The following is a 12,128-nucleotide window of genomic DNA, read 5'->3' as shown; positions in this document are numbered from 1 at the left end:
TTTAATTGAGTTGAGCTCGAGCTCAACACGTAACGATGAATATCAATTCTATGCAAACGAGTTTGTCGAGCCTTAATCGAGTTGAGTTCGAGCTCAACAAGTAACTGCAGAGTCGAGTTGCTTCCATCGAGCTATTCTCGATTTCGAGGTTTCATTAGTTGAGCAGAGTTCGAGCTGACTGAACTCGGGCTCGACTCGGCTCGTGTTCACCCCTAACCATATGTCATTTTTCATGTATAATAGCAGGTCGGACGGGGTCCGATTAGGCCCATTGGCACAACCGGTTGACCATGGGTTGGCTAGCTGGTAATGGGCTGGTTCGCAAGCCAAGGCTTAGCCAGGCCAACTAACAGCTAAGCAGTTGATGACCGGCCCGTTCCATGAACAGCCATCGGCTACCCACTTCCATATTCTCAACCAGGAACACATGGGCAGCCATTTCATTCCATGCTGCTGCTAGAAACAGCCCACAACTTGGAGGATATTAGAAGATTTTTCCGGCGTTGTTGGTAGAAATACATTTAGGTTGTATTTGGATGACACCTTCCGTCAAAAACGTCGTTTTATGAAAACCGGGTTTCCTGAAAATTTGGTTTTAAACCAACTTTTGAAGGTTTATGTGTGAATAATGAGACTGACACGGTGTTTTTTGTGAAAAGCTTTTAGCTTGTGTTTGTTTCATTGGGGATCTCCATGGATTTAAGGTCGGAACCACCATTTCCTCCATCCGACCTTAAATCCACGGTTTTTAACATGTAGCATGGATTTAAAATCCATGATACTGTTTAAACTGAAGATCTTCCAAAACATACTTTTTAATGCAGCCTCAGATCTAAGATCTGAGGTTATCAAACACAACCTCAGGAAACTAGGTTATTCATGCCCTTTTAAACAAAACCGAGCTTTGACAAAAACCATTTTTTCAAGGGATTCATCCAAATGCAACCTAAAACTAGGTTTTCTCTACAGGCTCGTTCTCTACAAACGCCATTTTGGCAAACACACCCTTGGGAATTTGATGCTCTCAAAGCAGAGTTCATCAAATCTTTGCCAGATTAAACCCATGAAACTTCATAAATGGGCAAGTGAGATAAGAGTTCAATACAGCAGATCACCTCTTGGCATACAACTGGTAGCTGTAATTCGGCATCATCCTGGTCTGTTATGGAAGAGAGAAAGGTCGGGCCGAAGCCTGCCCATTTAGAAACAGGGTCCCCCTTAATAATGGAGCAGTGCTGACAACAATGAGACTTAGTATCTTTTACAGTGAAGAAGGCAGCCCATGTGATGAAAGGGTCTGGAGACAAGGGCGAGATTCAGAGTCTGCAATACTGAAGCAACTGGGTCCAAAATTTGTTAGCTGTCACCTGCCATTGCCTGCAATGTCTAGATTGTTTTAGCACTTTGTTGGATCTGTCGCTTCGTCGACATCACACACTCTCTCTCAAAGTTCAGCGTCTTTTACTGTTAAGGTATCAGGGGCGATCTGACAACTGAGAGGAATATTTTAGCACAGATGCAGAGCCGTTAGCCTTTAAATTATACTAAGTTCACGCTGAAATCGAGTCAGTAATGCTGCCATGTTGCTCCCATGTCCAGCCATGATCTGAAGTTACAAGCATTAAATCTCTCCATAGCAAACTTAACCAGGAGGAGAAAAGCGAGAGGTAACAAGGAGATTACACAGTGATTCAGGAGTGGGGGGGAGAGAGAGAAGACAGAGAGAGAGACGGGTCCTCTGCACCATTAAACTCGACCATTGACGTGCAGATGTAGTAAAGCTACAACTGGCCTGGATTCAGAAGAGTTATTTACATTAGAGAAAGCTGGGTGCGAACAAAGACACTAAACGGGATCTCGAAAAAGCTATAAAGCACTCTCTGTTACAGAATGAACAACTAAAGTGGTCTTAAGATCACCATACAAACACTCATGCAGCCTTTTACTGCAGCTTCGATGCCCAAGAAGCTGGCAAACAGTTTCCCCCACATACTCGTTGCAAAAAAGTGACCTTGGAAAAGGTCACAGGTCCCCATGGGACAATCTTTCCTTGGTCTTAGACCAGGGAACAATTCAAGGCCCACTAGACTCCTGCCATCACGAATAGGCAATTGAATAAGCAAGTAGTGCGTGGAAAATAGGCCGGAAACCACTAAGATCCGTAGTTTGTTCACAGTGACACCACCGCACCAATGGAGGAAGTGTGTCCGTGACCACTCAGACGTAGGTTGTTTAGAAACTAGAAACGCAAGATTCAGAATGGCAGGTCTTTGGTACAGAAGTTCCATTTCACAAGAAAAGTTTCATTTCTAGGATTTTGGTCATAAGAAAGGATATAAGACACAGCATCTATTGGACTATCATAGACTCCGAATACGCCCATTTTCCACTGATAATGTCTAAGACATGTTAGTTCACTGTTCATCTGAAGTCAGCAGGGTAAGGTGTCGATTCAGCCTGTATTTTAGGGCAAAAGGCTGCTTCTTTATTGATTCAAGCATTGATGAGTTTATTGGCAACCAGAAACAAGGCCTAAAACAATGGCAGGAATGATGCTTCATTGAAATGGAATTAGTAGAAGCAAGAACATCCGATGGACTTTTGCATCCATCCGATATACACAAATTGAAGAGAAAAAAGAATTATGTAAACACTGAACACTTTCTCCCATAAGTTCATCATTCAGGCTGACCAAGCTGCTTTGAATAGCCTAGTTGCTCGATCTCCCAGCTTTTCCTTGGTGCCACATGCTTATGGAGTGGCTTGTATTCCTGCACGTTCAAAAGAAAAGAGATACCAATTTGAGACAAAAACAAGCAACCAACTTTGGTCAATGTGGTTGCATCTCGAATAGACCCTTTCAAACTCATTTTGGAGACTATACTAGATTGACTGACTTGGTTTTCTGAACCACATCAGGTCAAGCACCTTCTGCTGAAGGACTGATCACCAAATTTGATAAACATTGATACCGTCAACAACCTTACATATGTAGGTTCCATTATTCTCCAAACAAACTGGGAGTCAAGTAAAATGAACTCACAAAAGTAAACTGAAGAGGTTCTCTTACCTCCATCTTTAGTATCAATTCTTGTGCAGTAGGTGCAGATACAACTATATTCCGAGCATCTGGTTTTATAAAACCTTCAACAACTCCATTATCAAATAATGCAAGCAAGGCATTGAAATATCCATCAACATTCAACAAGCCAACCTGGAAAGAAATTACAGTTGGAGAAATCAGTTCTCTGAACCAACCAAAACTTTTCAAAAAAAGAAAACTCTTAAAATGAGCAAAAGGCTTGTGAATCACAGGTTTTTCATGAATGCCAAGCTGTGACCAAGTGATCATCTCCAATAGTTCTTCCATGGTTCCATATCCTCCTAAAGCATGGAAGTCAACGTGAATGAGATATTCACTAGTGATAGCATATCTACTAGGCTTTTACATATTTATAGTTCAAACTTTACCAGGGAGAGCAATAAAAGCATCTGCTTGGCGTGCCATTTCTGCTTTGCGTTCATGCATATCAGCTACTGTCTTCACATCACCAACAGCTTCACCAGATATCTGCAAAATGCAACCAAAAGAAAAAAAAAAAGAAAAACTCTGACAAACCAGTGATATGAACTAGTTGAAATGCAATCAAACATATTAATCAAAGATACATAACAAAGTCCCTCATGTTAACATAAGAACTCATGCTTAAAAGTTAAAAGTCAAAAAGGGAAATAAATGTCAGCTGCCACCAACTTCTAATGTTGCGCTTTTGGGAACCACATTAATTGCTCCAGCAGAAACTTTCCAGAATACCAACTATTACATTTTGTGAAGACAAACTAGATTTCGTTAAACATAAATTTTCAGCAGATGGTCAGTACATGTAATGCCATCACCTCAATGCGTTGTAACTGGCCAGTTCAAGGTTCTAGTTCTAAGTGCTAGCAATTCCTTGGAAGCTAATGTTTGGGTTGAAAGATGTAAAACATAAGGACACCATGGGAGATATTTACCTGATGCTAATACGTAATGGAAGGGAAAATTAGACATGATGCTGAGTTTTTGTTCCCAACAATATATACCAAGACAAGTAGCAGTAAAAGGACGCGGGCAACACCTTCCATCTCGGTGGCTGTTAGCATTTAAGAGCAAGAAAACTGTCTTCCAAAGACAATAATGAGTAGAAGAAAAGTTAACTTGCAGACATAAGAAGGGATTTCTATCTTCTTCCTCATTCTTTTTTCCTGTTTCTGTTCTCTACAGTCTTCCGATGAACTTCACATTTCTGTGCAGTTTAGAAACATTTCCAAGGAGGGAAAAAAAAGCCTGTGGAATTTCTATCCAACAAGATGTGAAAACCATCTTCCCAACCTAAACATGGAACTGCATAACTTCTTTTTCACATGCACTGAACTTTGGAAGCTAATTTCATAATAAGGGCAACACTCAAATTAACACGAAATAGAACTGCTAACAGATATCTCTACAGAATGAACTGGAATTTCTATCAAAATCATATTACCAAAATGAAGATAGAAAACAAAAGCATGATATACTGTAAGGAAAAGGATATCTGAATCATGTATAAGGTACCTCCAGCGGCATGAGGGCTGTCGGGATCACTCTGTAATTAACGGAAAACAGCAAAGATAAAATCATAAATTTGGAAAAATAGATCGCAAGATTATAGTACGGCTTGAGTTTTCCAGGATTTACTTACCCGAGAACATGGCAACCACCATCAAGAACAGTCCTAGCGATCAAACCCATCAATCCTACACTCCCTCCACCATAAACCAAATCTATCTTCCGTTTCACCTGAAAAAACAGACGGAACAATGGACCGTAAAAAGGAAAGTGAAAGACATGGATAATCCACAATCATGAACTGTATAATCCTTTAAGGATCATCATGCAGGAGAAGTGCGCACCTGGGCACCCCCATTAACAGAACTTCAGGACATGGTTCACAAATACAAGAAACTGAGATAAATTGCGGACACAAAACAAAAGAGGATTGGAGACTTGGAAAGAAGAAACACACCAAAATTAACACAGAAAAAGATGAACAGAAAGCAAAAAAGCAGGCACCAACCAATTCATTCCCTAAATCAAAAGCAGCATCGCTGAAAACTTTCCTGTTCCCTGAATTGCTCCCGCAGAAAACGCAAACTCTCTTGAATCTCTGAACACCATCGCGCTCCATGACACCCTCCAGTGTGTCACCAGACAAATAAACTCAAAAGAAAAGCTCTGAATTCAATGCATCCTCGATACACCCATCATAGTATCAGCTGCAAAATAAGTACCCATCCCCCAACACTCAGTTACCAAGTTTTTCTTTCAAAACACCTTCATCATTCTCCGTGTACCACCAACACAGGAAACGTCACAGTACATGCGACCAAATACAGAAAAAACACATTCTTCATTCCTTACCAATCCGGACTTCTCTATCAGCAAGCCCCTCTGTCGGCGTGCTTATATGGGGCAACAAAAATATCACTGCGAATTAATGATCCTAAAAGGTCTTCCTACGACCTCCCTCCCCGAGTACCCAAAGGCTGTAAGAAAATAAAAGATATCTCGTACTGATTATAATATTTCTTTCAAACTAATTGCTGTGGTTTTGCCCCTCCAGAACAAATTTTGAAAAAATTGAAAGAGTTGTATATTGTATATAAAACCGACTCAAAAAAAGCACGCGGCAGCCACCTTTTACGGCCACCTTCGGTTTGTCTAGAAATCCTCAAAGTTTTATGAGGTGTGCTTGAACGCCACGGATCCGAATAAAGATCTGAGGATTCATGCTCCTAAGAAATGGGTCCCGCGTGAGGGATGCTACTCTGCAACAAGTGGTCGGGATTCAGAGCAGGAAGATTTTGAAATCGTCGTCAATCCGCGAGAGAGAGAGTATTAAATCTTGTTTTTGTTGTTTTTTTTCTTAAACATGAATAAATGATTCGAGAGGTGAATCTTGAAAATGAGATCCGAAAACACTCAAATTCAACTTCTATACTCCCCTCGTTCCATAAGACGACGAATGTGATGCAGGGATCAGACAGAATTGCTATCACTAGGGTCCACTGGATTTATTTGGATAGATTGGCATCAAATAAGATGATTATGAATTTGGTTTTTGATTCCGTTCAGATGCTTATGAGAATAGTATTAGCATCTTTTTAAGATTGTAATATGTTATCTCGAGTTGAACGTGAAGACTGGTTCTGGGTTGAATGAAAATTTTGGATTTCTCCATTTGTCTTACATGGGGATTCTGTCCTTATTTATTGTAAGCATTTCATTGTAACTGGATGGGTATTTGATTATCATTGATCAGCTTTGATTTCAGATCTTGAGGATTTGAAATTCAAAGATTTAAGACCAGACTCTTCTTCTAAGCACATCTTTTATGATTTGAGGACTATAAAAAACAAACCTAGAGGTTGACATATTAACAAAAGTGTTAACACCATCGATGAAACTTTTCCATAACTGATGAAGATTGGTATAAATTTGTGACGAACTCACTTGAGATTGGATTTGGATTCAAATGTATGAAATGCAAAACATTATGGAAAATAAACCACCCATTTCTCACAAATAAGGGATTGATTTCCAGGTGCACTTTTCTGGAAAAAAACATATAAAAATGAAGATGCATGTACCTATATAACCCATGAAGAATAAAGAACAGCAAAGTAGTCAAATGTGTGAGCTTAGTCGATTCCACTGCGATGCATCATGATCACTAACAATGTGTTAAAAGTATGAGCCCCAAGAAAATAAATCGACGGCCGGTTTTCATTATTCGCTTATTTTATACATCAGAAAGGGCTTAGTGCTATGAATGACAAAAGTGGTCTCGAAAGAACGAGTGAATAAAGGCAGTGCCGGCTAAGAAAGGAAGGAGCGGTTGAAGTTGGAGACGACACTGTTGATGCATGGAAAGTAGAGGAATTGGGATGTGATTCCATGTGAGTCGCCAAATTCTCATATGATCTTTCAATGTTGCTCAGGTGTTTAAAATCATAAAAACCAGTCTTATTAACAATTATATTTTTTAATTTTTTTTTTGTAGGTGCTAGATTCATGAGGAATAATCGAGCTTGGGTTTTTGTTGATTTATGACCAACCACAAGAAAAATTGTAAATTAATACTAAAGGATGAAAATACTGCTTTTTTTTTTACTCTCTCTTTCTTTTCTTTAAATAGTGTATGCAAACTAAATTAACAGATAAAACCATTTCTCATGAATCTCTAGTACTTAAGTGTCTGTGTTCGCCCATGTATGTGTGGCAAAGTTGCTGCATACCAGATGGCTGAAAAATAAAAATATGTCAATGAAAGCTTTATAAACTATTGTAAATGTTATTTCAGTAACTTTCTTTGGTTTTGATAAAAATTGTCCCAAATGATGTATTGGCAACAACCTACCTGCTTAACTACAGTTTTTCAGTGGCGGAATGCGTTTTTTTATAATATTTTAGTGACATAAAATAAATAAAGAAACAACATGATTTCAATATATATATATATATATTATGTGCATGTCGATTGTGACCGCATGCCATTCTCTTGATAAGAAAAAGGTAAACAAGTAATTAAATAAGTAGGAGGGCTAATAAACAGAAAGAAATCACTTTTCTATTTTTCCATATGGCTGGCGGCCGGACAACTCGTGTCACGACGTTGACACTTATTATATGGGTGCTTCTTTTTTCTTGTTTCCTCCATTGCCCACCGTTTCGCCCTCCTTTTCTTTCGCATCTTTCTTGTTTTACTTCTTTTTTTTTTTTTCTTTTCTCTATCAATTTGATAAAATCATAAAGTTATGCAAGGGATTCAAAAGTACACTTTCTTTTATGGATGAATTCAAGATATATGTGTTAATTGCTTACAATTCACATAATAATTTGGATCAAACATTAGGTTTTATTTTTAAAATCTTTTCTTTTTCAGGTTGTTTATGTCACAATTAGTGCATGTCCATTAGATAATACATATCCACACAATTTGTTTTTTTTTTAAAAAAAAGAGACATCAGGGCAAACGTTTTTAAATGTTTAATTCATAAAAAAAAATAAAAATTTTAGTTTTCAACGTCATTTTTATATTTATAAAACTCAAATATAATAAAACAAGCATCATGGACATACAAATTTGTGCTTGTGGAACGACGTGTTTGCCTATGTCACCAAGAACGCAAAACTGGAATTTATTTTAGTGAACACTACGTATTAAAACGATACAGACGTTGTTTTGGTGCATCTGCCGTTTCAATTTCATTTAATAATACTACATTGTCATTGTTTAGTCACCACCGACTATATTAACATATAGATTGATTAAAACTTATTAACTGTGCATGACATGCTTTGTTTCTACAACTTAGGTGGAAAATTTATGAATCTTGTAGACATTAGGCAGTAGCAGAGCTAAGATATTTTAGCTGAGGAGCAGTCTAATCACTAGTCCAGGCTTGATGTGGGCGCTCCATGTAATTCTAAAGTCATGACCATGACACTGTAATTTTGAATTTTTACTGATGGGTTGGTGGGGGCAGTAGCCCACACTGCCCTCATGTATCGCCGTGACGTGAAGTGTTAACCCTGAAAAACATATCCTAAACTTTTACAGTCGTGTTTGAATGAGAAGCATTTGCAACTACACAAGCTGAGAAGAAGAGCCATCCTATATAGAGCAATCCGATAGAAACTTGCCTTCACGAGTATCCCTCTTCTATGTCTCTCTCTGTCTGTCTAGCCTGCGTACAACTTACTAGCCTGAGAAAAACTCCATTAGCATCATGTGGCCACAAGAGTACTCACGTGAAGCAAGCAAGTCAAGAACACACACTTGAATCCAAGGATGCCAATGGGTGACCACAATTCATGTCCATCTGTAGGGATGACCTGTAAATATCAAGTTGACTGGATGTCGGAAGTTTCGAAGCCCCGCCGCAGTACGTACTGCAAGTGTCGAAATGATGTGTACATGTTTGTAGGCAAAAGACGACGACCCGGCCCGGAGGCCGGGGCCCAGCCAGCCGGAGCTGTCCTTCCTAAAATTTTGATGAAAACTATAGTGGCCTCCTCCTCTGCATAAACTTTTTAGTGCATGCCCTTCGCTTTGCGAGTGCGTGCTTTGATGTTCATAATACTTGCATTACTAACTGCAGTTTTCTTTCGCTCATATAACTATCTAGTTTTGTTCATAGACTGCAGTGATAAAGAAGAAAAGCCTTATCTATTATAAACAATTGATTAAACTTCTTTTAGAGAAGAGCAAAAAGAAAGATAAAGAGTGTCTATTTCAACAAGGTACACAGATATTTATAAAGCATGCACTTGGTGTTAACAGTATTTCACAATTTATTATTTGATCAATATCCAAACATAAAAAGTCCAATAGGGGCATGCAATATTTGAATAGCAATCCACAGAAAAACTTATAAAGGTATATATATATATATATATATATATATATATTTATATTAAGGATCTTAAATTTATGTTTTCTAATCTACAGTTTGCTAGAACCATAAATCTCAGGAGGGCCTCACAAAAGATAAAATCTTTGGATCTAAGATATGAAGTAGTCAAACATCTTGTTCAATGTGAAAACAGATAATAACTTTAACATAAAATGTGTACAAAATATCGTAGAGCTCAAAGTTATCGAATTATTAACAACATTTTCCAGTACCATGTGCATATTTCTCTACATTCTTAACTTTTAAATGAACTCAATTTCAAAGATCCTTCTTCTCTGAATAGATCTTGAGATTATCTCTCAACACGAAGTCACCAAAACCAAGATTTTGGGGTTCCTTATTATGCATGTCTCCACCAATAAAAAGACAAAGCAGAGCTGAGGAGTGACAGGTGCAGGTTAGCTGCTCTCATGCATACGGTTCCTGCATCTTTGTCTTAGCTGCATTTATTGCATTAGACTATTCTGGAGGATGCTTTGGCCAGAAGCATGGATTATGGAGGGATGCAATGAAATACAGGTACAGAAGGAGTACATGACAGGCCATGATAACTGCTGCTTCAGATTTGTTTAATTCATGTCCAGACACAAACTGGTTCACAAATAATGCTGCTCCTTTCTCCTTTACTTTATTATGGAAGAAGCGAACAAAGCCCTAGATGTAACCTTTTTCTATTATATGTTTTTTATTTTATTGTTTCATCTTTGTGGCTTCGGGATTCATGTATCATGGATTTACAAAATAGAGATGCTTAATAGATTTAGCAGTTGGCCAACTCACCTGAGCAACTCAAATGGGTAGTTCTTTTTCTTTCTCCTTGGCATGGTTTGGCTTCATGTGAAAGTGAAAATGCTCACCAATTAAGAATTTATATCTCCGCTTAGGTGAGTCGCATTAAGATCAATGATACTGAATTTCATAAAGTTTGATATCCGCAGAGTGCATATCTTTAGCTTGGAGAAAAGGGTAGCCGAGATTTCTACACAGAAAGACAACCAAGGCATATTACATGATAAAATGCATCCTTTGGACCTACTAGTCTCAATACATGTTCAAAAGCATCATGTCGATTACGTCAAAGATGTTTGCATTGCCATGGTAGGACTGCAAATGATTTGGATCTGATCTGACAGTTTTGATTTTTTCTTTTTTTCTTTCTTTTGGCACAGGATCCAAATTGGATCCAACCTGTGTGCAATCCATGTTAAGCGTAAGTATATACTGGATGGCAGGAGAAGAATGGATATCTAGATTGGAATCTGACATTGTGGTAAACTGTTTATTGAGAGGGATCTCCCTTATCCTTAGGCTGGAAAATTTCCCTCCAGTATGTGGAAAACAATGACATTTTGAGAAGAACTTACTAAACAAATTTGGATACGTTAAAGAATATTTCTGGTTTAGTCATTTGTTACGAAATGCACATATATATGCTGAGTTCTACCCAAGTCAGAGCCGCTTGAACTTGGGCTGAACTTAAAACTTGAGACGACTTCGAGTTTTGCAAGGAACGGACAAGGCTTCTTGACGAAGCTCCCGCTAAGTTAATCTCAAAAGCACCTTATTGAAACTTAAGGTTTTAAGCTTGGAATCCCTTCAACGACAGCATAGTCAGTGGACTGTATTTGAATCGGATGTACCCTTATCGGCCACTTCATCAGATGTTTTTCTATTTAGATTCAAATATGAATGGAAAAAATCTGTGGATACGATTCTTAAATTCATGATTTGAACCCAATTTTAGATTCAAATTGGAATTGGAATCCAACTTTCAAGTTATCCCATCCGTATTATGATGCGTTAAGAATTGACTTCCAAAATGTATGAATACTAGATTTAAGGTATTCATTTCAAACTGAATCCCACTCTAATCAAATATTTGTTTAATACCAAATTTGAATCTAATTGTATGTCATTTCTTAAATCTGATCTGATCTAATTCTTTAATCAGATGTCAAATCTTTTCCATACCCGACTTTTTGAAGCAGTTTAGTCAGATACCCAATCTGAATCTGATTTATTGACATCCATACATAAGTCAGATCACATATTATGAATTGAATGACCTTTACAAAATTATACATGTAACTCTAATGAGCCAATTTAGCCTCAAGAACCTCACATTGGCGACATGAAATTGGTTTGTTGGAAACTAGGCTCAAACTCGACTCGTTTATCACCTGAGCTGAGTTCATTAAAGCTTAAAGGAGTCAAATCCAGTTCAAATCGAGAAACATAAACAAGTCAAACCCGAGTCCTGTTTCAGTTACCCGACTTGATGCATGAACAGCTTTTTCCCCATACATACTGAATTCGACTCAAACACTGATTTGGCCATAGAGCTTCAAACTGTCCCCAGCAACTACTGCACACCTAGAAGATAGCGACCGGTTTCCCTTCAATGAGTTAAATTTTACTCGTATATCTTCTTCATTTTGGAAGCAGAGTAAGAACATGGATATAAAAAGGCTCTTGTGAGAGTCAAAATAAGGAAGGCAGTTTTTAGGGATTGACCGAGCACCACCCATGGTTAGGGGTGCAGACAGTTTTGATTTACAACACCTGACTAATATTAGATCCCTAGGTAATCAAAATTGAGAATATATAAGTCTAAATTTAAATGGGCTATA

General features: G+C 38.0%; 1 protein-coding gene across 1 annotated transcript; it reads right to left on the bottom strand.

Moving 5' to 3' along the window:
• Positions 1-2,533: 2,533 nt before the first annotated feature.
• Positions 2,534-5,760, bottom strand: LOC116246184 (cytokinin riboside 5'-monophosphate phosphoribohydrolase LOG8). The gene is made up of 8 exons (XM_050075676.1): positions 5,441-5,760; positions 5,097-5,295; positions 4,722-4,819; positions 4,595-4,625; positions 3,472-3,571; positions 3,314-3,384; positions 3,071-3,214; positions 2,534-2,771 (listed from the first exon to the last, which is right to left on the bottom strand). Exons 2-8 carry the CDS (start codon positions 5,205-5,207, stop codon positions 2,679-2,681), a joined length of 648 nt encoding a protein of 215 aa, XP_049931633.1. The 5' UTR covers positions 5,208-5,295; positions 5,441-5,760; the 3' UTR covers positions 2,534-2,678.
• Positions 5,761-12,128: the final 6,368 nt, after the last annotated feature.

This window comes from Nymphaea colorata, chromosome 1, assembly GCF_008831285.2.
Source record: "Nymphaea colorata isolate Beijing-Zhang1983 chromosome 1, ASM883128v2, whole genome shotgun sequence".
NCBI classification, from domain to species: domain Eukaryota; kingdom Viridiplantae; phylum Streptophyta; class Magnoliopsida; order Nymphaeales; family Nymphaeaceae; genus Nymphaea; species Nymphaea colorata.
This window is presented reverse-complemented; position numbering and strand designations above follow the sequence as displayed.

Bases quoted from the DNA above. Each gene is read 5' to 3' on its own strand.
- LOC116246184 (XM_050075676.1), bottom strand. From the start codon at position 5,207: ATGGAGCGCGATGGTGTTCAGAGATTCAAGAGAGTTTGCGTTTTCTGC. The intron at 3,385-3,471 runs GTAAAGTTTGAA...TCCATGCTTTAG, and splicing joins TGCTTTTATTGCTCTCCCTG to GAGGATATGGAACCATGGAA. The intron at 3,215-3,313 runs GTGATTCACAAG...ATTTCTTTCCAG, and splicing joins TTGGCATTCATGAAAAACCT to GTTGGCTTGTTGAATGTTGA.